This window comes from Macadamia integrifolia, chromosome 9, assembly GCF_013358625.1.
Source record: "Macadamia integrifolia cultivar HAES 741 chromosome 9, SCU_Mint_v3, whole genome shotgun sequence".
Classification (NCBI taxonomy): Eukaryota; Viridiplantae; Streptophyta; class Magnoliopsida; order Proteales; family Proteaceae; genus Macadamia; species Macadamia integrifolia.
Genome location: NC_056565.1, coordinates 21,921,064 through 21,948,637, shown reverse-complemented (window position 1 = coordinate 21,948,637; position 27,574 = coordinate 21,921,064). Strand labels below are relative to the sequence as shown.

The 27,574-nt window shown below is 37.8% G+C and overlaps 1 protein-coding gene and 1 non-coding gene across 2 annotated transcripts; both read right to left on the bottom strand.

The window, feature by feature from the left end:
* Positions 1–15,530: 15,530 nt before the first annotated feature.
* Positions 15,531–16,795, bottom strand: LOC122088019 (histone H1.2-like). Its single transcript, XM_042657157.1, has 2 exons — positions 16,450–16,795; positions 15,531–16,338 (listed from the first exon to the last, which is right to left on the bottom strand). Exons 1-2 carry the CDS (start codon positions 16,648–16,650, stop codon positions 15,682–15,684), a joined length of 858 nt encoding a protein of 285 aa, XP_042513091.1. The 5' UTR covers positions 16,651–16,795; the 3' UTR covers positions 15,531–15,681.
* A 9,427-nt stretch (positions 16,796–26,222) lies between these two features.
* On the bottom strand, positions 26,223–26,329 carry LOC122090296. The gene has a single exon (XR_006143534.1). It is a non-coding gene; the product is annotated as a small nucleolar RNA R71 (small nucleolar RNA).
* Between the last annotated feature and the right edge of the window lie 1,245 nt (positions 26,330–27,574).

Here is a 27,574-nt window from a genome sequence, read left to right as displayed (position 1 = left end):
TTTGAGAAAGTTGAAGCCTCAGCCAATTATTGATGACCTAATTGATCTTGATTCAAATTCTCCACCCATGGTAAATGATGATGATGGGGGAGATGCGCAAGATGGCTATGATGATGTTCCCACAGATGGTATAAATGGGGTGAACAGGGAGCAATCTTCTCAAGAGCCATTGGTTGAGCCTCAATGGAGAAGATTTACTAAGGAGCACCAACTATCTACCAAGTACCCACCACATTTGTATATTATGCTAAGAGATGCAAGTGAATCGAAATGTTTTGAAGAAGCAAAGGTTGATGGACATAAAACTAAGTGGTTAAAAGCTATGCAATAGGAGATGGATTCTTTGCCTAAGAATAAAGGCCCATCGCTAACATAGATGGGCCCATCGATTCATGTTTAATTAGGCCCATCGGCCAGCCTTAAGTGGCTATTAGTTAGTAGATGTTAGTTACCTAATTTGTCTTGGTTGCTATTGTTAATTCCTAATGGGAGTACAACTCCTAATTTGATTCCAACTGCTACTATTGTAACCTAAGTCCTCTATTTAAAGGAGGGGTTGTTTTAGACACAATTCAGACTTGAATGAATTAAGAATATTGCAGTTTAATTGCTTCTAACAGCCAAGATAGTTGTGGGTTAGATGCCCAGGCTGAGATAGCCATTCCACCCACATCCCTCTTGATTGTTCTTCTTTTCTATCTTGCTATTGTTGCTGTGAAATTCAAGTGAGTAGTTTTCAGATTCTGTTAAGGTTCCTAAAATCCAGAATCGACCAGCAGGAAGGGGGATTTTTGAAGTCCATCGATCTCCATTGGCTTCCAATTCTGAGTTCTGATCAGCAAGCCCTTTTAGGGTTTTGTTCTACCCTCCAAGAGGGACCACTCGATCCACACTTGGAGGCCTGTTGAGGTGATCTGCTGTAGTTCTTGAACAATCTCTCAGTTTGCACATTGGAAAGCCCTAAATCAAGAAAGTGAAGATCTTTCAATTCGGCCAGCAGAACTTGAAGGTACTTTGGGGTTTTGATCATCACCCTAACCCCTACAATTGACCCTAGTTTGGGCTCCATCTGAGCCTCACATCTCCAACCGCAGGTACCCCTTAATAAACCTAGCCGCAGGCCTCTTTCTCCCTAGGGTTTTGGGTCCTAATGCTGGTTCTTGTTACTGAGTTATTTTTTGCTTTTATAAGTAGTCTTTGGGGTTATTTCTGGTCCTTGTTCCATTGTTTCCCTACTTCTATTTCTGATTTCTGTCAAGACTAGTTAGAGAGTCATATCTGAATTGTTTGGGCTGTAATACAGTGGGAGTTAGTTGCCTTGTGTAACCTACTTCTACATTAACCACACTTATAATTAGGCGAAGCTATCTAAAGGTAAAAAAGCACTCAAGAATAAATGGGAGTTCAGGTTGAAGGCTGAGGATGACAACTCACGACCAACGTATAACGTGAGGTTGGTTGTGAATGGATTCGGGTAAAAGAAAGGAATCAACATTGATGAGATTTTCTCATGTAGTGAAGATGTCATCCATTCAACTTGTGTTAGGTCTAGCAACAAACATAAATTTAAAAGTTCAACAACTTGATGTGACAACATTTCTTCATGGTGATTTAGAGAAAGAGAATTACATGGAGCAAATAGAAGGTTTCAAGGTTAAGGATAAGAAACACATGGTTTTCAGGTTAAGGAAGTACTGCTTGAAACATGTACCAAAGCAATGCTACAAAAGGTTCAATTCATTCATGGTGGATCATGGGTACAAGTGAAAAACAACAAATCATTGTTTGTTTGTTTATTATGAAATTTTCACTAGGGGGTTTTATCATTCTTTTGCTCTAAGTTGATAAAATGTTAATTGTTGGACAAGATATCAGCAAAATTGACAAATTAAAGCAAGAATTGAGCAAGTACTTTGCCATGAAGGACTTGGGACTGGCACAACAAATCTCAGACATGAAGATCTCTTGTGATAGGAAAGCAAGAGAATTTTGGCTATCATAAGAAATGTATATAAAAAAGTGCCTGAAAGATTAAATAGATGAAGCGACGCTGATCAATTCTTTACCTGCAAGTCACTTCAAACTAAGTAGTGAATATTGCTATTCCAAAAATTAGCTTTACTATAATAGCTACTCTCAAATTAGCTTTAAAATAATAGCTACTTTCAAATTAGCTCTAATATAATCATTCCTCACTTTATCCTTCCTAGTTTTGCCACACATCCATCTCAATATCCTCATGTCCATAATGCTTCTTAATTGCCCAACATTCCGCACCATATATCATAGTCGGTCGTATGACTGTCCAATAAAATTTTCCTTTAAGTTTTAAAGGAATATCTTGATCACAAAACAATCTGGATGCACTTGTCAACTTCGTCGATCCTATTTTAATTCTCTGTGAAATGTCATCCTCTATATCATCTTTATTTATAATTAAGCACAGATACCTAAAATAATCACTTAAGAGTTCCCCCTCGTTAATTCTCACCACCTCATTATCCGTCCTAGTGTAACTAAAGTTACAAACCTTTAGTTACACACCACAAACTCCGTGTTCGTTCTACTTATTTTAAACCTTTTGATTCCAAGGTTGATCTCCATAACTCCAACTTGGCGTTAATCCCTACTTTTGTCTCATCCACCAAAATAATATCATCAACAAAAAGCAAACATCAAGGATCTTCATCTTGAATGTCTTTAGTTAAATCATCAATGATAAGCGCAAACAAATAAGAGCTTAAAGCTATCCTCAATGACCTAATTGTAATTGGGAATTCACTACATTGACATCCAATAGTTCTTACACTATTCACCACACCATCATACATATCTTCAATTATGTCCACATATTTACTTCAAACACTTCTCTTCTCTAGTACTTGCCAGATTAACTCTCCAAGGACTCTGTCAAAAAATAATTCTAGCTTAATAAACACCATATAGAAATCTATTTTGCAAATTCTAAATTGTTCCATGAGTCTCCAAAGTAGAATCTGACGTGGATCTTCTTAGCATAAAACCAAATTAGTTCCCTATGATAATAGTTTTTTGTCTCAGGCAAGTTTCAATAACTCTTTTCCATAATTTCCTGTGTGACTCATTAGTTTTATGCCTCTATAGTTATTGCAACTCTGAATATCACCTTTCTTTTTATAAATCGGAACCACAATGCTTCTATTCCATTCATCTGGCATTTTCTTTGTGCTCATAATCTTATTAAATAGCTTGGTTAACCAAGATAAACCACGTATTCCTAAGCTCTTCCACACATTTATTGGACCCATCTGGAACTGGTGCCTTGCCTATTTTCATTCTCCTTAAAGCTTCTTTTATTTCAGGTACCTTAATTTTTCATATATTTCTACGACATATGATATCTTGATGGGTAATACAACCTTCTGAGACACTATTACTGAAAATGTCTTCATTTAGAATGTTGTGGAAATCAGTCAATCAAGGATTAAAATATCGGTATCGGTCGTCATATTGGTCGGCTAAATTTAAGATACATATCGGATATAAGCTAAAATACGATAAAGATACACATAAATGGACAGGAAACATTTTTATAGACTTCTGCATACAATAAATAAATAAATAAATAAAACAGTAAAAAAAAATTATACATAACATGTATCATGTATAAACACTAAAATAGAGAACATCGTACTGAGAGACAAGTGTATTCAATTGAAATTGTTCAAAGGGATGAGGTTTTTTACATGTAGTAATGGTGTATTGTCGACTTTGTAAGAAATTTTAAAATCTATGAACAAATTGATGCATTGATTCATGTTTTATAAAACGTTTTGATTTCTTTTACCTAAATCCGCTAAAACATAGCAAAGAAAAAAATAAGGTAAAACAAACTCAATTGTTTAATCTTGCCATCCAGCTTCTTATAAAAAGTACTCCTAAAACATTGCAAAATGGATGGCAGGAACTTGAGCAATCATGACATGAGATACAACATTCAATTTTGTGGAAGAATCAACACAATTGGCTTGTCGCAAGGACAAACAATATTAAATGGAAATGATGACACTAGTTGTGATGATTCTTATAAAAATTAACAATTAAATGGAATAGAAAAATCAAATGAAAGACACTTATCTGGCTGCAAGGACCCTACAGCTGTAAACCGGAGGAGATGATCAACATGAGAATGCCTGATGCAGGAACAAGGCCCCAAAACCATTGGAGACCAGTTGTGGGATGCAATTGTTGTAGGAGGCACCTTGGTCTGGTGTGGCTTGGTTCTTGGTTCTTGATTGGTTCACCCAAGGACAACCTGCGTGGACAAGATCGAAGAAGATTCCTTTAAGATTTGTGGGCCCCATTTTGACAATGATATGAGGGAATTTTTGGGGTTGATTGATGACTTGCATCTGGAGGAATTAGTGCAGAGGAGTTCTCATATTTTTTTTATTCAGTTACTATTTTCGTGGAGGTGATTTTTAGGGGATTATTTCCAGATTGTATGGGCCCCATGCCAACTGGATGAGATCAATTTGAAGACTAATTGGCAAGTGCTGGATTTGTTGCTTCACAAGGAATCGATTTGGTTATCTTATTTACTTTCTCAGATTTGTTTCTTTCCTATTTTCTTGTAGTAGGCAATAGGCTAGTTTTCTATTAAGAATTGGATTTTATTTTGATTTGGATTTGTAATAGGAAGGATTTAATTCAGTCAATTAGGCTGTAATTGATTATCAATTCTATAAATAAAAGACAACGCTGATTTATAGCCATGATCTGATGAAGAAAAAAAAAGACTTGGATTATTCCAATTGCTGTGAGATGCAGTGAGGTGAGAGATCTCGTGGGTGAGATGCCAAGGAAGAGCGAGATACTCGACCCAACCTATCCCTAATCCCCCTTCCCCCTCTATCTTCTTCTTCCCCTTCTCTATTTTCAGTTTATTTATTTCTTTCTCTCTATTTTATTTTCCCTGCTATCCGGAGTGATTCCCGCCTTGTTCGAGTTCAATTTGAAGCTTGATTACAAGACCCAACACCTGCTGCCATTGCAAGATCTGAGAAGACAAGTAGAAGACCTGCGACATTTCTTTTCTTTAGTCTATCAACTAGCAGCACCTATGATCCTGTTCTGGAATTAATTCCTAGTTATCTAGCTGGGAATTAGTTTCTACATTAATGCCATAATTCATGACAAGGAAAATATGAAATAATCGTAAATCACGATTGTGAAACTTTTTGGGTAAAAGTGCAATTGTGCTTCAAATTTTGGAAACGTAAGTATTGGCAACAGGAACAAACTTTGTTTCAAAAGTGAAACGGGTTTTGTAGATACGTATCTTAAGTATCGGTGAGTATCAATAAGTATCGGTGAGTATCGATGAGTATCGGTTCGATATGGTTCGATAAAACTGATACACATGTCATTCAATTGTTCGAGGCTCAATTGTATGTATCGAGAGTATCGATGAGTATCGGTGCGTATCGTACGATACACTTCGATACATAGTAATTTTTTAAAATACATGTATTGCATTGGTGCCGACCATTACCAATACGTATCGGCCAATATGGTACGATACACACCGATACTTTAAACCATGGTGAAAATAATATTTCCACCTCTCCTTAATGTCCTTTACCATCTTTACTTTTAATACATCGAACATGGTCGAAATCTTTACTCTTCCTTTCCCTCATTTTAGCTTAACTAATACATAGTTTTTTCCTTTCCTTTCTACTCAGATTGTTACAAAAAATCTTAATTTTTTATTCACCCTTGCTTTCCCACAATCTTTTTAGCTTTGTTTCCAGATAATTTATACCTTTTTAGATCTTCCACATCCTTAGTCCTTTATCATGTCATAAAACTAGCTTTCCTAGCCTTAATGCCTACTTGAACCTCATCATCCTACTGCCAAGTCTCCCTAGAGGAATGGCATTTTCTTCTCAATTCTTCTAAAACATCTGTAGCAACCTTCTTAATACAAGCAGTCATCTCAATCTACATCATATTAGAGTCTCCATTAAAGTCTCACCTTCCTTGTCTGACCAATTTATCAGTAAATGCTTTCAAGCTATCTCTTTTTAAGCTCCACCACCTTATCCTAGACCACATAAGCTCACCTTTCTTACAAATCGGCGTAATGAGATACATATCCATTGTTGAAATCAAGCCATCACTGAAAGGGGGTGAATTAGTGACCCACAAAAACTCGGCCCAACTTGTTCGTTTCCTCAATTCACTCAGTGACATAACCACTCAAGCTCATAGACACAGACAAACATCCAATCACAAGCACATACCTCAAAACTACATACACTCACAACCATATGGCCATGTCTACCAGATGTTCATAGACATTCATTCCACCCTATAGAGCACTTCACAAATATTTACATAAACACAACCATAAAGGAGACAAGTCATACGTGGTTTAGTACTATGCCTACCGCAATGCAATACATGATACAACGTTTAGCGACACCCACTGCAAAGAGTGACATCCCCTAATTTATGTAGCAAAAACTTCAAGGGAGCACCCACCCCCGACTTTATGGGCACCCACCACAAAGGAGCTACAACCCCTCTACCAAGCACCCACCTGGTAGGAATTTCATCAAACATTTTTCCTATAAACTAGTACACATGTGGAAATACAAACAATACAGTTTACCTCTTACCCATGTTGTTTCCCTCTTGGGAAGCTCACTCTCTTCGATTCTTTTTCACCGTCGAAGCTTTAACAGAGTCATCACTTGGGGATTCTTGGAAGCTTCTCACAAACCCTCTACCAAGCACCCACCTGTTTGTTCTTTTGCTTCTTCATCTTCTCCTTCTCTTTTCTTCTCAAATCCATGAAGATATCTTGTAATACTTGAAGAGTCCCTCTCAATAGCTCACAATCAATGAATGGCGTAGGTAAATCTCCTAGGGAATTTCTCCTTGGAGTCCTCTTTCTACTCTTTTGAGTGAGGATGTTCTCTCCTTGCTTAAGCCACTCCATACACTTCCATGTGGCTTAAAAAAACCCTCTCCTTTGTTAGTCTTTCACAAAGTCAAGGGCATTATATAGGCCCCCCAAGGGAACATGACTAAAACATTCTGCATTCATGATTTTCCTGATGCTACTAGTTGGACCAACACGAGATGAGCGCATTCAACCAACATCAACTGGTTCTTCAGGTCGAACCAACAATCGTTCATAGCTCTCTGCCCCCATCAACCGGCTCATCCGGTCAAGCCGACATGAGTTCAAGGCTCTCTACCACCATCAACCAGTACACTCGGTTGGACCACCCACTCAAGCCTGATGCTCCATGCATTCTACCACCATCAACCCGGCACATCCAGTGGACCACCAACTCAGGCCGGTAAACAGATCACTGCTCACAGAGACCATCATATCTCTCTTTCCTGAGGTCCGATTGACTTGATTCTTTCGTCACATTAACGCTGACTTGAAGGGCTACAACTTTCATGTTTTCATCTTTAGTGCAAGCGGTTCCAAAATTGAGCTTTTATCTTATGGATGTACAGACACAGCTTCCAAAAACTCACAGACCATGAAGGTTGCTATCGGATTGATCTTATGGATGTACAGGCACGGCTTCTGATGTTCAAGCCATAACTTTCAACATTGCTATCGGATTGATCTTACTCAAGTTGCATATCAAGGTTAACTCAAAGATCTACATTTTTCATGTTTTGAGCTTCCACAAATTCCAATGAAGAACAGCTCAAAAACCCCTGAAGTCACTGCCCCAACATAAAACTTGCAGTCTTCAGCATTTTTCTTTTCCCTTGCAACTTGTGCTCTTTCCACACTGGCCTCTCTTCCACTACACATCAATATCAGTAAGTGTATTGATCAACTAACTGTGCTAACATCCATGACCGGTAATCTATATTGTGTGGTTAGGCTCTACCCTGGTATAACCACATAGTCCTTGCATAACAACCTATTGAACCTTCTTGTTAGAAAGAAATCTATTTGGCTACTATGGTGCCCACTTTTGAAGGTAACAAAATGCTCGTCTCTTTTTCAAACTACGTTTTTACAATAGACAAATCATAAACCAAGAAAAATCTAAAATTGAATTCCCCTCCTCATTTCTCTAATCCTCTCTTCAAAACCACATCCTCCATGTACACCTTCATAGCATCTACGGTCTATCCCACATGTCTACTCAGATCACCCCAATAATAACATTCTCTCCTTGACTAAAACCTTACACCAATCCATCGATGTATTCCCAAAATTGTAATTTACTACTTTCATCCAATCCTACTCCGGGTGCGTAAGTGCTGACTATATTAACAACCTCTTTCTCCAACACAAGCTTGTTGGATATAATCCTCTCCACTTCTATTAATTTTATCAACTGTATACCAAAGTTTAAAGTCATCCAACTCCTTTGTTTTTTCCCCTTCCATCTAGTCCAAGGTTCTAAATATTGGGTTTTGACCTGAGTTAAAACAGATATTTTGACCATTTCGACCAAAATTTCGAGGAAATCAAGGACTTTTTCCTGGCTTGGTGATAAGTGGTAACCATAGTTTCGACCCCCAAACTTCTTTTTTTTTTTGTCTAATTTTTTATGTACATCCTATTTTTGACGTTTCTAATCTATTCCATGAATTAGTTTCATGAAAAATAAACACCTTAAATGTTACTTGTGGTGTTGACCCAAGTTTGCTAGTGTACGTTGAGTGAAGTTGTACACTAGCCTAAACCTACATATAAGTTACAACTGAAAATGGAAATACATGATTAAAACAAACGATTTCAACACCATAAATGCGTAAATCGGGCATTCTAACTAACATAAAAAATTGAAAGCAATCCAATATGTATACAACTACATTGTACCCCAAAAAAAAAAAAGCGGGGGGGGGGGGAATGGGGTTTACTTTTTTGCTCCAAGTACTCCACTTTTTGTCGATCTCCTTTGATTGTGCAAAATATATGACTAAAATCAAAGATTTAGAGAGAGAAAAAAAAAGGTCTTCAATCCACTTCCAAGAGAAATAGTAGAAATATGGGATATGTACATCAAAATGTGTGAAAATTAGCTTGTGTGCCACGAAACAAGTCATTTTATAAGCACTCCAGTTGATTTTTGGGAAATACTGATCGAAATGGTCAAAATTTGTCGATACCACTCGAAACCAGTCGAAACCTTGGACTTCTATAAAGTACCATGTAATTTCATCTCGGATTGGCTCGATATGGTCAAAATTTTGAACCATGATCTAGTCTCTTGAATACAAGCTATGTTCATCATTCTTCTCCTCATAACATCTATTAATTTTCGACTCTTACCCGTTAAAGATCCTATGTTCTAAGATGCTAATTTAATCCTTTGGACTAGCTTCTTTACCCGCACTCGTCCAAGGTGCGAGAACCCTTGCCTACTTGTCACCGCATCCAGGCACCGACACGATGTGTTGCTTACAAGGGACGCCTAGATAACCGTTACTCACTAATTGCTACATCTGGGTAAAAGAGTAACTCGCTTACAGGGGATGATCCAGCATAAGGTCGAAAATAATAAGCTCTAGAACCCATGTAAAGTCTTTCTGTGCCAGCTGCCAACCTAAAGCACCAAAAAAATATCTCGGTGTATGAGTGCATCAGGTCTTGGATGCCATAGCTAAAACAGGGTGTAAAAATTTCATCATATTAGACTTCTCGGTTAATAATATTCTTTCCAATGTAATGTGAATTAATTTTGCATTGTTGTCTACAACTTTTCCATAATCCCAAGTTGTCTATACAACTTTTGTTTTTTTTTTTTTTTTTTGGAATAAAGTTGTCTATACAACTTTACATAATAGGATAGGATCAGTGCATTCCCTTTTTTTTTCTTTTCTTTACTCTTTTTTTTTTTTTGGGGGAGGGGGGGCGTAGGGAATGATAACATTATTCACTGGACATTCGACCATACTTTGCCAAGAATATTAGAGGAAGCAAACCTGCATGTCATCCACTTAAATTCTTGAAGATTTAGAAAATAATTCCTTAATTGGCAAAACAATAATCATCGAAAAGTTCACAGTCAGTGGCATAAAAAGAATACAAGAAATCTAATGAACAAAGCAAATTAAGTTAACACCCAGGTAACCATAAAAAGTGAGGCCTCAAAAAACCACTTCTAAAGTCAATGAGATATTATTTAAGGCTCAGGCAGGGACACAGATATAAAATCCAACAAAGTCACATTTGGTTAAAATTTAAAATTACTTAGTGATACAAGTTATTCTGAGATCTAGCAGTCACAACAATATAATTTTCAAGTCAACATGAACAGATCATTCTTACTTCTCAGCCAGAAAGAGAGAGTAAATGAGATCCAAAAACAGTAATATTTTTAAGAGCGACAAAAATCAATGTCCCATATTCCCTTTTCCTAATGCAACAAATTATCACCAACAATGAAGACTATTGATGATGCATTTTACTGCATGGTCAAGTTAAAAGTAAGAGCCACAAGAATCAATAATGGAGCACGATATTATGAGTTAATACCCAGATACGGCATTAGATATTTTCTTTTTCCACTTCTTCAATCTATCATGAACAAAAAAGACTGTTAATTAAGCAATTTTTAATTGAATATCATCGCCAAAAGACAGCATAAGCAGTTACTGGCCATAAAAAGGATAGTGCACAGTTAACTCTTTTGAGGAAATATTATACCACCCATATTTTTCAGTGATATTTTCTTTTTCCATTTCTTTGAACTATTACAAACAATGTAGACTGTTGACTAAGCAATTTTAATTGAATATCAACACCAAAAGACAACGTGAGCAATTACTGGCCATAAAAAGGAAAATGCACAGTTAACTCTTTTGAGGATATATTAAAAACCCTACCCAAATTTTTCTTCTGCATGTTTGTATCATATTTTCCCTATTATGCATAACCACCTCTGATATCTAAGCTTTCACTTCAATTTGGCTACTGAACAACTCATTTCACTATACCATTTCTTCTAAGCCTACCAGTCCCATACTCTACGGTTTCATCTCTTCAAAAGCTTGACATTCCCATCGTAAGCCCTTTTTATCCCAATAGGAAAGCCAGTAGTTTAGGCAAAAGCTCAAATAGATGTGGGGTAAATGTCAATGGCTTCAAACAGTTAGAAAGATGCATTCTAGCTACAGTCCAGAATCGGTAACCAGAAGCAATCTCTTAACAGATTCAAATGAAAACAGATGCATAAAATTAGTGGCAAAACGATTGCGATACTGAACCTTGTACAGTAAGCTCTCCAAATGGATACCCATTTGACGAAGACTGGATCAAAATTCAAACCTGTAAAAGGGTTTTTGCAAACAGCAACAGCGTTAAAAGACGAAGACAAGTAAGCCAGTAAAGAAAACGTTTGACTAAAACAAAAAACGAACGAGAAGGGAGGAGACTGGGACTGGGGAGAGAGTAGAAAGTGGAGAATCCGATAATGTAAGTTGCCGTTAACCTCTTTTCTGCCGTAGAAAGCAAACCATCAAAGCAGCAACTCAAAACCCTCCCATACGAACCTCAGAAAAGAATGGAGCACGGATTAAGGTAGGGAAAGTGTCCCATGATTCCGTACCCAACGTTCCACCTGTTCCACGATTTTAATATTACAATTTTTCCCCGGGGAAGGGACAAAGGCCTTCGGTAATAGAATTTGAGAGGAATTAGATCAAACTGTCAATTGTCAATTGTCAATTGTCAATGGTCAATTGAATCAATTCTTGGTTGTCCGATTTCACACTAATCTTACCAAAGCATTCACCATTGAAGTGCAAAAAAATACGTAATTATTCTCTCTATTGCCTGTGGCAATGCACTGAGCATCAGATACATGCACTCACAACAAGAGCTTCTATGATCACGAATCAAGAATTGAAGTGGTTTAGATCAAATTGTTAATTGAATCAATTATTAATTGTCTGATTTTACACTAATCTTATCAAAGCATTCACCAATGAAGTGCAACAAAATGAGTAATTATTTTATTCTCCATTGAGTGCGGCAATGCAATGAGCATCAGATGCTTGCACTCGCGGCAAGAGCTTCCATGATCACGAACTAATAAACCCAAACCTCTATTAGTTGAACTAGAGTTTTACTGTGTCACAATTTACCTTAAAAACTCCATAAGGTGAAGGGATCCACCAATTATAATTGTTTGAGGATAATCTAGCCAGGCTTGGGCAAGGAATAGTGGAGACAATAACAGTAGCATGGATATACTTGGGGTCCATTTGATAACGTTTCTGTCGTTTCTGTTTCAAAAAACGACAGAAACAGAAACAAAATTGAAGGTGTTTGATAAGTCATTTTTCTAGAAATCAATAGTAACTAGCAAAAGAATGGTCACAAATCGTTTCCAGAAACAAGCAAAAGGGTCGTTTCTTGAACCATAAATAGGTAGAAATTTTAATTTTTATTTATGAAAACAAGTGAAATGAAAATAATTTTTCAAACTTTTTTGTTCTGTTTCTGTCGTTTTTGGACACAAAAACTTCATAAACGCGTTTCTTGAAACGTTATCAAACAGGCCCTTGGTGTGTAAACAACTCGAGAGTGAAAACATTTTCGGATGAATAACCCGATGCCCTTTAAATCAAATTAAGAAATTTTTGTAATCATTACCTAGAAGAGATTTCCTTTTTAATCAATACCAGGCAAGCAGCATGAGTTTTGTAACCCGATGCCCTCTAAATCAAATTAAGAAATTTTTGTAATCATTACTTGGATGATTTCCTTTTTAATCAATACCAGGCAAGCAACATGAGTTTTGTATCAGTATCCCACGCTATCAATACCTAATACTGTGCTGATCCTGTATTGGTGAAACGATACAAACCAGGATTAAAACGGATCGAGATCCTCCGCGGCGGTAAATCTTGGCCGTGGCTGGCAGAGGGTATGTGTGACGGTGACACATGACATCAACACGTGTACGGTGGATCATTACGTATACCGGTCTGATTCTTGGTTTTGGAAATAAACAGATCGGCCTCGTTTAATGACCGGTCGTCGTTGATAAGTTGAACCCTTCTTGGTTTATTCTGTTCTGCAACTCCTTTTCTAAGGGTGCAGAGACGGAGCAGAAGAAAAACCGACTTCCCTCTTCTTGCTTTGTTCTTCTCTATCTTCATAATAGTTTCAATTCTCTACAGCGAACGAAACATTGGGCAAATGCATGATAGCAAGGAAGAACAGCAAGTGCCCATCAGAGGCTCAACTCTCCTCACCTCTGTTCCTCCCAAAGTTTCTAGCAACCATAAGCCAAAACTAGCTGCTGGTGGGTTTTGCTCCATTTTTTTCTATTTCTTCTTTGATTTGCTTGCCCAGATTAAATTTTGTCATTTTCATCTACTTCTCTGGTTTTGCATTTTTTTAGTGCTTCTGTTATTATTAATGGGGTTCCTGACTTGATTTTGTTTTTGGTATCCCATGGCTTAGGTTTCATGAATTCCTATCTCTTTTTGCTTCTTTGATTTGATCTTATCGGTTAGCTGCTTTTGTGGGATTATTCACGAAATGCGATTCCACTCGAAAGTTGGGTCGGAGAACAGAGACGGTTTACCATAAGCTGGATTCCAGTCAACGTAGAGGAAAGCAGCAGAGATACGAGCGTCCATTTCCAAAAGAAGAAAGAAGAGACTGTTTGCTTCGTCAGAACAGGAGAAAGCAGGGAGAAGAAGAAGTGAAACAAGGATTCGATAGGGTTCTACATCCTGGGGGTTTTGGTCGATCCGGTCTATTTTCAAAACCAATAATCATACCGGTATACGTAACAATCCACCGTAAACGTTGCCGATGCCACGTGTCACCATCACACTTACCCTCTGCCAAGATTTACCACGGCAGAGGATCTCGATCCGGATTAAAACAGTTTAAAATATCCAACTTTTTAAAAAATTAGGGCAACGCTATCCGATACCTCACATTATAAAACCCTACTCTCTCGGGCCGCACTTACTAAGCAGTGCAGTTGGTGTTTGTCCAAATTACATCATCCTCTGAAAATTAAAAAATTACATTTAAACCCAAAAACTTGACACCATCAACATCTTTGTAGCGTTAGTCAGTTAGGTTAATTGATTTTTTTTGAAAAATCGATTTTACCCTTTTCTGTCTTCAACCCAAAAACTCCCACTTATTCGCAGGCCATCGGTTTTATCTGCACAAAAACTCCCCTTTTCTATTGTTTTCATGAGGTGACTAAAGACTTGAAAGGATCAAAACCATTTGCCGCTCTTTGATCTGAATTGGGAACATTTTGCCGAATGGGATCGTTGTTCAGCTTCTGATTGGTACGAGAATCGGTCCGTGGTGTTTGTGGCTTCAGCTTTGGATTCGATACAGGTGGGTTTGTCTTGAGTCGGTGATCTGGGTAGGGCGAGCAAGAATTTAGTTACATGGACAAGAGGAAAAAGATCCCAAGACGCTCCCTTGGCCTTCGAATCCAGAAGACGATGATGAGAAGGGATTATTCACCTTCTTCATGAAACCCTTGACTTTATCCTTCACATCACCAATGCCTGAGCTCGAAGGAGAGAGAGAGACACATGCCTGAGCTCGAAAGAGAGAGAGAGAGAGACCAAATGACAAATCAAAAGAAATGCAGGACACTGACTAAAATTCGAAATAGTTGATATTTTTCTCTTCTTGAACCGGCGTAGAACAACCAAAGAAAAAGGAGAAAGGTCAACTCTGGGAATGAAAGAAGCTATGTAATTGAATTACTAATTATCAAATTTTCTAATAGAAAATCAGTCCCAACACCATGAATTTTCTGCAAGATTTTCAGGTTAAATGAGGTCTTGGAAATCAGAATTTTCTAATAGAAAATCAGTCCCAACACCATGAATTTTGTCTGAAATCTGAACTATTTATCAAATTATCAACGTTACAGGAATTTCATGCCAAAAAGATAAGAGGCATTCCCTTGTTTGCACTCGCTAATTTAGAAGACAAAATCCGACTCGTAAACCATCATAGCGTGGACAGGCCATGAGCAATGATTATTCAACTAGGAAAACGAAACAGAAACGAAGAAGATGAGGGTAATTATGTCATTTTATATTCTAAAATTAACATTTCTTTAATGAGAACAATTGCGTGGATTTAAATATAATTTTCAATTTTAATGGCCAAACGCCAAGGGAGATTGATGTAAATCACCCAATATGAAAATAACTAATTGATCCTGATCCTAACGTGTTTCAGACAACCCTTACCATAACGTGTAAGCCAGTGTAAGCCATTTACTGCTAACATGAACACTCGTAAAGCCCATTTCTCATCAAGATTATAATGTGCGCCGGAAAGTGTATATAACCCAACAGCATTTCCCAATTCCCATTCCCTGAGAAGAAGAAAGCCACTAGCAAACCCATTAAACCAGGCAGAGACGCCATTAAGCCAAAGCTTTTTTTCTCTCTCTACATAAATCTTCGTCAGTGACTATATTAAAACCCATTAAAACTCTCTAATGATCAAAATAGAAAACAGATCAAAATCAAGCAAAACCAGAAGATTCAAAGAAATCAAGGAGATTACTACACTAGTGTTATACAAATTTTCCATTCATTTTTATAACTTTTGGGCATTTTACAACCTAACAATGCCCAACTGCTATTAACTTTACACAACTGAACTTTTCTTCTACCAGAAATCCAAACTTCTTTTCACTTCTTCGCTGCCTTTCTTGCCGGAGCTTTCCTCACCGGCGACTTCACACTCTTTGGTTTCTTCACACTCTTCGCCGGTGCTTTCTTAGACGCCGCAGCAACCGGCTTCGAAGCCGCCGGTTTCTTCGCACCTGGAGAAGACCTAGTAGAAGTTCTTGCAACCTTGGGCGCTGGCTTAGCCTTTGCCTTAGGCTTGGGCTTGGGCTTAGGCTTAGGCTTAGGCTTGGCAGCAGCCTTTGGCTTGGCCACAGGTTTCGGCTTCGCTGCAGCCTTTGGCTTGGCTGGGGCAACAGTTTTTGTTTTCGGTTTAGCAGCAGCTTTAGGCTTTGCCCTTGGCTTTGGCTTAGCAGGCGCGGCTTTAGGCTTGGCTGCAGTCTTCGGCTTAGCAGGGGCTTTCGGCTTCGCAGCAACAGCTTTCTTGGGAGCGGAAGCAGCTGCTGGCTTAGGCGTGGCAGGACGAGTAGATGGCAGCTTAAACGAATTTTTAACCTTCACAAGCTTCCCTGCTGCAACGAGCTTCTTCAGGTGGAAGAGGAGAAGCTTCTTAAAGTTCGGGGGAAGGTTCGTCTTCTCTTTGTCCTCGATGAACTTCGTAATTGCATACTGACTCGAACCAGTTCTCTCCTTCAGAGACACGATCGCGTCTTGGATCATCTAGGGTTTTCAAGTAACAATAAAAATGAACAAATCAGATCTACAAAACAAAAACAGCGATCGGCACGGAAAAAGAGAGAAATCTTCAATTAGTTGCAGAGTTTAAGTTACCTCGATGTATGGAGGATGTGCAGAAGCTTTAGCTTTCCTCGCACCGGCAGGCTTCTTAGCTTTTGGCTCCTTGGGCTCTTTCTTAGTTGTAGTTTTCTTTGCCTTCGTAGCCTTTGTTGCCGGTTTCTCTTCGACCGGTTCCGTGACGGGAGGATCAGAAACCAATTCGATAGCTACGGAAGCTTCTTCAGCAAGCGCCATGACTGAAGCTCGAGGAAGAGATTTGAAGATCAGAATCCAGGGCAAAGGTTAGAGTTGCCTAGGAATTTGAGAGAGAAGAGAGTTGATTGAAGACGATCAGCGGTTGTGGTTGCTGTTGCTGAAGATTTTCGTTGAGAAACGAGGAGATATGGGAGAAGGGGTTAAATACGCACCGGCCGAGAGGCTCTAGCCGAAAAGGTGAGCGCTGATTGGTGGATGACACTCTCATTCGGATCTCCAACTTGTAAAATTTTAAATGTGGGCCATTGGATTAGCGGTTATCGACGGTTGACAAGGCTTGTTTAGGCATGCTTCGGATGATTCTGAATGAAAATGGGGGTATGGGGTAGGGTTGGGTGTGCTTTTCATCTCGATTCTTTTGGGAATAACTTTGTTGATACTAAATGGATTTTAGTGAGGTTTCGATGGTTTTGTAGCTATGTAATTAAGCTTTCAAATGAGTGGTTATGCGCCTTGTTTGGTTAAGGCCTGTGAGAGATATTTGATTTCAAAGCCACATTGGTCTGGACTAGGGTTTCTTGTGAGTTCATTGTGCTTTGATGGAGTTTTAAGAGAATGCTTAGTACTAATGTGTGGTTTCTTAATCTTATGTGATTCTAATCTAGCAAAGGAAGCTATAGGTTCTAGAATTGCGAAAATCGGATGAGAAATGTGTGAGAAATCTTAACTCAAAGACGACTGAAGTTGAACAAGTTTTGCCAATTGTAGTAATTTTTGACATGCAACATGTCACATTACATGAAGCTCAAGGAAGATTGTTTTAATCTATCATTTCATGTTTCAATTGGACATGGGTGCTTAATCTAAGTAGCATTAGAATACAGATTCATGTAAATCATTTTTGAATGCTCAAAATAAGATTTTTTATCTTACTGAACCAATTAGTACACATTGTATGATAAGAAATGAAAATTTGTAACTACTATGCTTTTTATTGCACTTGAAGACATTCTTATTTCCATCCATGAATTGCAAGGATTGGAATTATGTGTTGCACTATGTTTGGTTTTGTGTTGATTTATACCAAGAAAGTAGCCAAATGGCAAATTAGTCACGATAAATAGCTTGTAAGAGTGAAATGACACAAAATCGTGCAATGTAATGATCAAGGTTAATGTAATAAACATTTGAAGCATGTACATGTTCACCGAAAATATCATTTCAAGATTCTTTGGTGTGCATTAGCATGTAAAATCAGCAATAAATCAACAATGTATATTAGCAACTTAAAGCATCTAATACTACGAATGCATCGAATTCATTTAGGAGCCATAGCATATAATTGGGCATATTTTACCCACAGTTTCACATTCAAGTTATATGAAAGTATATAAGAAACTAGTTATCTACTCTATTAACATTGACAATAAATAAAAATTGACTTGTAATATAAAATTTTGGAGGATCACCTTCCTACAAACATGTTACTAAGATGAAGAAGCATCTAAAAAACCCTTAGAAGTAAGTTTGCAAAATGAACAAACAAGATAGGTTTGCTTAATTCAATTATACCTTTTTCAGTCTCTAATTACATTCTTCAGATCCCCATATCCCTTGAGCCTCATCGATGGTGGTGCCATCTTTCAAAAGAAAGGTCTCTCACAACTAATATTGCTGCAAATTTTCTAAAGATTAATTTGCTAAGTAACTCTAATGGATGTTCTAACGTGTTGCTCATCTCCATGCTCTCAATGGTGGTGATTTTGTTGAGATTAGCACCTAAAGGAATCCCTACTAAAGACATCATGCATAAATGGGTGGACATTGATCCTACCAGTGGTTAGTACCACAAACATCATGAGAATACCTAGCATGTTCTTACATGTGAATTTTAAGAAGAGTGTGGGTTGTAGGCCCCTTGGGGCTTAGATCTAATCGTTTGTATTTACCTTCGCTTCCCAACTTAATTATGGACTTTTTTAATTCTAGTGATATCCCGAAAAAAATAATTTGGTTTATTTCTTTCATACATTCATTATTACTTGTTATTTCATATAGAGCATAGGAACATGGTCACTTTTTGGTCGCAAAACCCAAATCCGCATACTATTCTAAATTAGGTTAACTATTGGCTAGCCTTTGGCACTATTCACAAATCTTGTACCCCTCAGGTAAATGCTATTGAACCTGAACCTGGATACATACCAAAGATCCCTTTTTTTTTTCTTATAATGTTCTTATCATTTTTGCTGTCTCTAACCAGTCTCAAAACATCTCTGGATGATGCTAACTATGTGATGACATGAGAAGATATTGAGGTAGCAGCAAAGGGAGTTCTTCATAGGATAAGAGAAGCAGACAAGCAAGGATGGGAAATTAACGAGATTTGGAGCGATGTGGAAGACCTTAAACCCTTGATGATTACTAACAGCTTTTTGCTTTGGCCTTGGACCACCATTCCTCTCCATCTTAAAATGGAGAATATTTTATTCGTACCAAATTTTTGTGTTAAAAAATATACCAACAGTCTTGTCCATTTGATCAAACTAATCGCCTTTAAGGCTATGACTAGGAAGACCTTTGATCAAGGATGCTACATTTTTGTTTCAAATTATGAACTCTATGTAATTTTCTATTTTATTATAATTATAAAAAATAAAAAAATAAAAACTACAAAACAAGACATGTATGAAGAGAAACAAAATACAAACAAAAGGGGGGAATTTACGTATGAGTTACATTGCTTAACTTCTTGGAAGTTCTTGCTAACTTAAAATCTACCCAATGATGAACTCGAGAGGGTCTAAAACATGCAAGCACAGTACAAAATGCTAAGAAGGAAGGAGGATATAAAGAGACAATTGACGCAAGAAATTTTTGAACAGTTTGGAACACTTGCCTATATCCGAATGCTTATTTGGCTAAATCGACATTCTTCTTTGAACCTAGGCTATTTGACCACCACAATGTGTTGGCCATAAAGCCACCTCAAATGTATCAGTACATGCTAAATTTTCCTTATGAGCATAGGTGAAGTCTCTAATTAATGGTCAATCTTTTTAAATAAGGTTGGGTGACTTATAGACCAAGTCCTTTGGGATTTAAGAGTTTGCAAGAATCATCACAACTTAGGAATGTAAAATGAATTACACAAGTTTGAAACTCATCTCAAGTCTCCAATGTTAATGTAGAACATCCATGGAGATATTCTTTGCCAATTGTCTTTGAGGCATTTTCTTTTTGTCTTATTGAAGTGAAGCATGGTCTTCAATTGAGCCTTCACAACTTCATGCCATGCATTGTACAAGCTAGTTCTTAAGCTGGACTCTTCCTGGTTCACTTGCTATTACTAGGGGACCTCAAAGCTTACCTTCGTGTGACATCTTGTAGGTCCATCTGATGAATAATTTATAAAGCTGTCGGGAGGATGCCTAAAGATAAATAATCATTCTACTAGTGTTGAAAGTGTAGGATTTTCTTACAATTTTGTACCCAACCTTCAAATATGCATTGGTTATTCAAATTTTAGAGTTAAAAATGTGATTATTTTCACATACTTAGGCATCATTTACTAAGGATCTTATAACAAAGATAACACCAAATTCTCATTTTGGAATACCAAACTAGTTGTGCAATCAAAGATTGTGCTTGATCAAGGTAAAACCTACACCTAGCACTGCATCACCATCTAGGTTTGAGCCCTTAATAGTGATGGCTATTAATTTTCATAGAAAAAAATAATGAATATTAAATATTAAAATATAGATGATGGGACCTAGAGGAAGTATTCATCTCTTACATTCAAACCCCTCATAACTAATTTAGGTCATTTATAATTAGGATGAATGTGGTGGAGGATCTAGAAAGTAATTTGTATAATTGCCTAGGTATGGGACCTTGATAATTGATAAACTTGTTGAGAAATGCTTTAATTGGCCAATAGGCCCAATATAGTGCTGAATTAATACTCCAAATTAAACAATATCATATTTTTTCTTTTGAAAATAATTTTATTCAGATGGAAGGGAAAAGCTCATGGATGCCAGACACTAATCTTGATCAATAGATCATAAATGGACCAAATTGGCGTACCCGTCATAGATGGTGTTCTCATTGCAAGGGAGTTAGCTATGTTACTAAACTCCCGTGGAACAAAAGAAAAAATACAAGACTCAAAAGAGGATAACCGAAGGATGTCCTCTACTATGGGCTTGACTATCAAGATGGTCGAAAGTACCATGATTCAAGTAGGTTGCTACATCTTTGTTGTCAGTTTTCATTATAATGTGAATGAGGTCTTTGGATATAACCTATAATAGAGTTAAGCAAATTACCATAGCTTCCCCAACCATAACCACTTGAGATGGCAAATTACCATAGCTTCCCCAACTGCGACCACCTAAGACAAGTTGGCTCAAAGATAAATCCTTGATATTCATGATAGATGAAGCCAATACCTCCGTTTGCATCACAGTTTATTTTGAAGAAAAAAATAAAAACTTTACTAGTGGTGGCTCCTAATGGTGTGGTAAGGTAGCAGAGAGGAAATCACACTTGAAAAATAAATAGATTTTAGGAATTTAACCCATATAGCATCTCACTTGGTCCATAATCGTCACTCCACCTTTGACAAAAGAAGCTTAATTGTGTATAATCGGGTTTATAAACCCCAAACCACCTTTCTCCTTTAAATGACACAGACACTTCCAGGAGATTCAATGGAGTTTAGACTATCCATTATATTTCCCCTCAATAAAAAGTTAAAGTTGCTCTTTGAAGTTGTTTTTTTTTGGTAATAAGAAATTTTATTGCAAAGTAGTGCATGAGGAGCGCAAGGCCTCAAGATTACAAGCATTAAGGAGCCAAGGAGAGGAAAGTGGCCATATAGTCTTACATGCTAGACTAACAGCCTTCCGGGCAAGGGAGTTAGCGATACCATTCGCATCCCTTGGAATGTGAAGAAAGATACACCTCGGAATCATAGAAGAAAGAGCTAGAATATCGGACAGAATAGGAGCAATTGTTGTCGGAGGGTTACTCTCTCTGGAATTTAGAAGGTTGATGACAGAGGCACAATCCGATTCGAGTAGGAGGAGCCGGATGATGTTTTCAACTGCCCAGAGCAAACCTTTTCGCACCGCCAAAGCTTCACCGCATTGCACATTAACAAAATGAAGCGGCTTTGATAAGGCCCAAATAGGATTCCCAAGGTCGTTTTCTACTGATACACCCAATGCCACCTGATGAAGAACCCAATGGAAAAGCTGCATCACAATTAAGTTTAACCCATTCCTCAGGTGGGCGATTCCAATGTGGGGGAGGCACACCATGGTGCTAGGGTTTAGAAGATCTAGTTACCTCCCAGAATTCTTGGTTGGCAATCTCAGCTTTCGAGAAGACCAAGTCATTCCAATCTGGTTACCACATTTTCCTATTAAAAACCAAGTCATTCCGAGCCATCCATAAAAACCAGCACATGAAGAAGAATAAGATTTAGAACTTTAGCACTCTGATTTTTGCTCGGGAAATCCAACTCATTCCAATGAAGGAGAAGGGGAGATACTTTGGGATCGCTAGAGGATGGAGCAATGAAAGACAAGCTGCTGCCGAACCATACTACTCGAGCAAAGGGGCAATCCAAAAGGATGTGGTCATTGGATTCAATGTCTTTCCCGCATCTTTTACAGCAAGGTTCGATTTGACACTTTCAAGTATGAAGACCTTCTCCTGATGCCACTCTTTGCACGCAAATGCGCTAAAGAAAGGATTTTATCTTAGGGGGGACTTTGCAGTTCTAGATGCGTTTTCATACAGAATAGGGGATGTCGTCCCAAGCATGACGACGAGACGTGGAAGCTTGAGAAAGCATCTGTTGATCTCATTGGTTTGATAACAAGTGATAGGCAGTCTTGATGGAGAACACACCAGTCCGAGCTCCACCCCAGATAAGATGGTCTTCGCAAGGAAAGAGGCTAAGGTTAATCTTGAGGATAGCTTACTTCTCAGAGGGGAGAAAATATGTATCCAGTAGATCAATTCTCCATGTCCGATTGCATGGGTCTATTAAGTCTGAAACACTCGATAATGGACAGCCAACTGGGCGTGGAGACTTGATCATAAAGGAAGGCATAGATAGGACCCAGTTGGAATTCCAAATGTCAATAGCATCACCCGATTCAACCTGCCAAATAAGACCGTATTGCAGAACTTTGCGCCCAATCAGCATACTTCTTCAACCCCAAGAAGGTTTATTACCCACAGTAGCACTTAGAAAATCAGTCTTTGGGAAGTAGATGGCTTTTATGAAGCGACCCCACAGAGAGTTCGGATTATCCCACAGATGCCATGCCACTTTTGCAAGAAGGGCCTTATTTTGAAGGATAGGTTCATGGAGGCCCAATCCACCCATTTCCTTAGAGCGGCACAAGTAGGTCCAAGAGATCCAGTGGAGCTTCTTTTCCTCCCCTTTTTGGCCCCAAAAAAAGTTGGAGATGGCTTGCTGCAAGGAATTATGGTGAGAAACTGGGAGGTTGAAATGGGAAGTTGCGTATGTGGACATTGAGCATGCAACAGATTTGATGAGGGTTTTTCGACCCACATGAGATAGTAATTAGTTCTTCCAACGTTGAATTCTTTTGCAGGTTTTCAATGAAAGCTCTTTGAAGACTTCAGCTTTGGAAACACCAAATTCTAAGGGGAGGCCCAAATACTTTGAAGGTCCATCACCATATGGAATTTTTAATACATGAGAGAACCACCGCTTGAAACGAGGTGCCGTGTTTGGGCTGAAGGTTAATGAAGATTTCTGCAAATTGGTCTCTTGACCACTAGCTTCACAATATCTCTCAAGATAATATGATGAGCACATTTATGTGTGAAATCTAGGGTAATAAAACATGCATTTTATATATTTAGAATAGAGCTACCTTGGGTTTTACTCTCTTTTTGCAGGTTTTGTATTTTAAAGACTTTAAGCATTATCGAGCGTCATATCTCTCTAACAACAACTACCTAGTATAGTTGGTGAGCTATGGTGTGCAAAATTCCCATCATCACCGGGGAGGTCTCAAGTTCGTATCTCATGGTTGTTTTTTTTTGGAGAATTTTGTTGAAGATTTCATATTTTCCATTCACTTAAAGCACTAAGGGCATGGAGGAGATTTTCACATCAAATTAGAAGCAAAGAAAATCGTGGGAGGGGTTTCCTGCAAGAAGAGAAAAAAAATGGAAAAAAAGGGGAGAAATAAATATTTTCCAAATCTTCTCTCTCCTCCACATCATGGTTGTCTTTTTTTGGAGAATTTTGTTGAAGATTTCCTACTTTTCACCCACTTAAAGCACTAAGGGCATGGAGGAGATTTTCACATCGAATTAGAAGCAAGGAAAATCATGGGAGGGGTTTCCTGCAAGAAGAAAAAAAAATGGAGAAATAAATCTTATCCAAATCTTCTCTCTGTTCCACATCATCATCAAAAGATTGTCCAAATCACACAAAGCAAGAAGAAAAATCGTCCCTTGGAGGGAGAAAAAGAAGAGACAAATAAATAAAAAAATAAGTAAAAAAAATTATAGGAAATTTCTCCAAGTTTATTTCTCTCTTCTCTCTTCTCTCTTCTCTCTCCTCTCTCCTCCACCTTAGCACTTTTGGTCTCAAAAGATTTCACTACCAATTATGGGTTTCTCCCTTTTAGGAAAGAGAAATTTGTTACCCTACCTCCCCATTCCCTATAAATACAACATGTAAGAGGAGGGGGGACAATTCATTCTTCTTCTAGGGTTTTTTTTAGTTGCTCTTTCTCTTTCTCTAGTTTTCTCTTTCTCTAGCTCTAGTTTTAGGTTTATGCTTTAAATACTTTTGTAAGTTCTTTTTATTCAATTAATGCAAGCACTTTTTTTTTTTATTCAATCTTTTATTTTTATTGTTTAAGCAATTCAAATTGTAATTTTCAAGTTCTAATTTTAGGCTTAGTTCTAGTAACAAAAACAAGCGATGAAGCATGTCTTTCAAGTTCCATTTTTTTCTTCAGATTTGTTTTCTCTAGTACTAGAAATTTCAGATTTGACTTATTCCAGATCTAGTTTTTAGTACTGGTAGTATCTCAAATCGATCAAGTTTTTAGTTCAAGGGTTGAAGTTCAAGTAAGTAGGCTCCTTTAGTAGTCTTCTATCCCCCCTCTCATTCCCTCTTCTGACTACCCTTTCTTTCTTAATTTAGGATTTTAATTTCAGTCGTTACATTATTGCTATCCCTTTCCCCTAAGGTTCATAGCTAGTGTATGTGTTGGTTTTGCCTCTCCTAGCCATAGAACCATTGAATTTATTAATTTTATTTTAATTGTTTCCCTTTCCCTAAAGCCAAGTAGAGTAACCCTTGTAAGAGTGACTCTCTGATCAAGTAGGGAAGCTCATATTATGATGCATCCCTCGGGCTAAGTAGAGAAACTTACTTGTGAGTCTCTCTCTAGCTTTATCTTATTTCTTTTACTTTATTTTTATTTCAGTATTTTTTTCCTTTATTGTTTTTTTTAAATTACGTGGGTTGTTTATTTTCAGTTATTTATTTATTTAATTTTAATTGCGTGGCTTGCGTCTTTAAATTCTTAGATGACGAATGGTTAGGATGTTATTTTAGATACATATGTTCAGGATGGTAATTAGAATTAGATCACAACTATTAATCGGTTCACTTTCGCATTATTAAAAGAAGTAAAAAAATAAAGTGGGTGCTCTCCTTGTGTTCGACCCATAGCTACACTGATCCGTATGCTTACGGTTACATTTTAAATCCCAACAAGTTTTTGGCACCGTTGTCGGGGAGACAGTTCCATGTTATTTTTTACTTTCTTTTAGTAAATTGGAGTGCTTTGTTTGCTTTGTTTTGTTTTTTCTTTTCTTTTATTGAATTCATGAAAAGATCAACTTGTAATAATAGTTGTATTAGGGGAGGTCGTCATGTCTCACAGTATGATAAAGACAGGTTTCGCCTTATAGCAGCACCTCAGGAATTGACCTGAGCAACCCCGGATCCCTATCGATAAGCTCCCAAAAATCCAAAAAAAAAAAAAAAGTTTTGTTATCCATTCTTTTATGCTTGTCTTACTTTAGTTGTGGGTAATTTTCTGTTGCATGAGTATAGGTGGGTACGTAATACTAAGAATCGGTTAGAAAGAAGAGATCCAACAAGTATTGACCCTATACGTTTGTTCTCTTTAAAACCCTTCAATATGGGAGACCAACAACAAAACCCTTCACCTAAATCTCTAAAAGATAGGTTCTACCCTGTTAGAACAACCCAACCTTCCTGCATAGTTCTACCACAAGCCTAGGGTAATAATTTTGAACTCAAATCTCAATATATCATTATGTTGCCCTACTTTCATGGGTTGACTTCTGAGGATGCATACCTATTTCTAAGGGAATTCAAAGAGATATGTATTCTAATTAAGATCCAACAGCTTTCTGATGATGCTATTAAGCTTAGGTTTATCACTTTTGCATTGAAAGACCAAGCTAAGAAGTGGTTGTATGGATTACCCACAAATTCCATAACCTCATGGGAACAGTTCACAGTTGTCTTCCTTAAGAAGTTTTTCCCAACTTATAAAACCAATAAGCTTAGAAGTGATAGCATTTAGTTTAGGTAAAAGCCTAGTGAGTCATTTTCCAAACTTATAGAGAGATTCAAGGATCTACTCCAAGAATGCCCTCACCATGGCCTAGACCGATGGCATTTATGTCAAATAATTTATGAGGGTATTGATTACCCAACTAAACAAATGATAGAGTCTATGTGCCCTAAGAGATTCACATCTTTTACGGATGAAGGAAAGGCATGGGAATTCTTACTTGACTTAGCTGATAAAACCCGTGAGTGGGAATCAACCCAAGAGAGTGAAAGAACCACAGGAGAGAAATGATATTTTGTGGATGGGATAGTAGCCAAGGAAGCCCATTTGAATAGCTTAATCAAGAGGATTGAGGCTATTGTTCCTAGAGAGCCATCATCAATCAATTTGGTTAAGATTTGTGCTTGATGCCAGTCCCCTGGACATGTCATAGAAGAATGCCCCAACGCCTCTACGGGCACTTCTAATGATAGTGTTAATGCCTTATACCAGAAAAATCCATATAGTAATACCTACAATCCAGGATGGAGAAATCACCTAAATTTCTCCTGGATTCAGGGCAACCAAGCAGGGCCTTCCAATTTTCATAATCAAGGTCAACCTGGACTCCAAAGACCTCCCTTTGCACAACAATATTTTTTTCAAAATATTTTTCCTAGGTCAAATGTAGGACCTCAGGCTAGTTTTCCTAGGGCCCATCTCCTATCATCTTATCAGCAACCCCCTGAGTTTACCAACACTAGAGAGGCAAGTAGAATAAGTGATTTAGAAAAAAAATATGGCCCTCCTCATGACAAGCCATCAAAATCTTATGAGAGAACTCACTCAAGTTGTCTCAATTATGCGTGAGAGGGAGAAAGGAATTTTACCCAGTCAACAGAACCTAACCCTAGGCATCATCAGCCTGTTAGTTCACAAACACTAACAAATGCACCACTGAATATAGTATAAGGTCAGACCTAACAAGGGCCCTCTAACCAATGTAATGTTGTTTATGCCCTTAGGAGTGGTAGAGAGTACCAATAGAGCATTCTTAAATTTTCCTCATCTATTACTCCTGTTAATTCTCCTTCAGTTGAGGACACAAGTGTGCCTCTTGTTTCAGGTTCGTCTGATGAACCTAAAGATTTTTCTGAAACTAAAGATGATTTGGTTCAGGAAACCAAAAATGATTCTTCTGAACAGGGGCAAATCCCTAACAGTCCTTATGTTCATCCTGTTCCATTTCCTAATCACTTGGTAAACAAAAGGAAGACTGTTTCCATGGATAAAATTTTAGAAGTCTTCAAAAAGGTAGAGTGAACATCCCTCTTTTGGATGTCATATCCTAGATCCCC

Coding starts and splice junctions, on each gene's coding strand:
- LOC122088019 (XM_042657157.1), bottom strand. CDS start 16,650: ATGGCGCTTGCTGAAGAAGCTTCCGTAGCTATCGAATTGGTTTCTGAT. Junction 16,339..16,449: donor CACATCCTCCATACATCGAG/GTAACTTAAACT, acceptor TGAAAACCCTAG/ATGATCCAAGACGCGATCGT.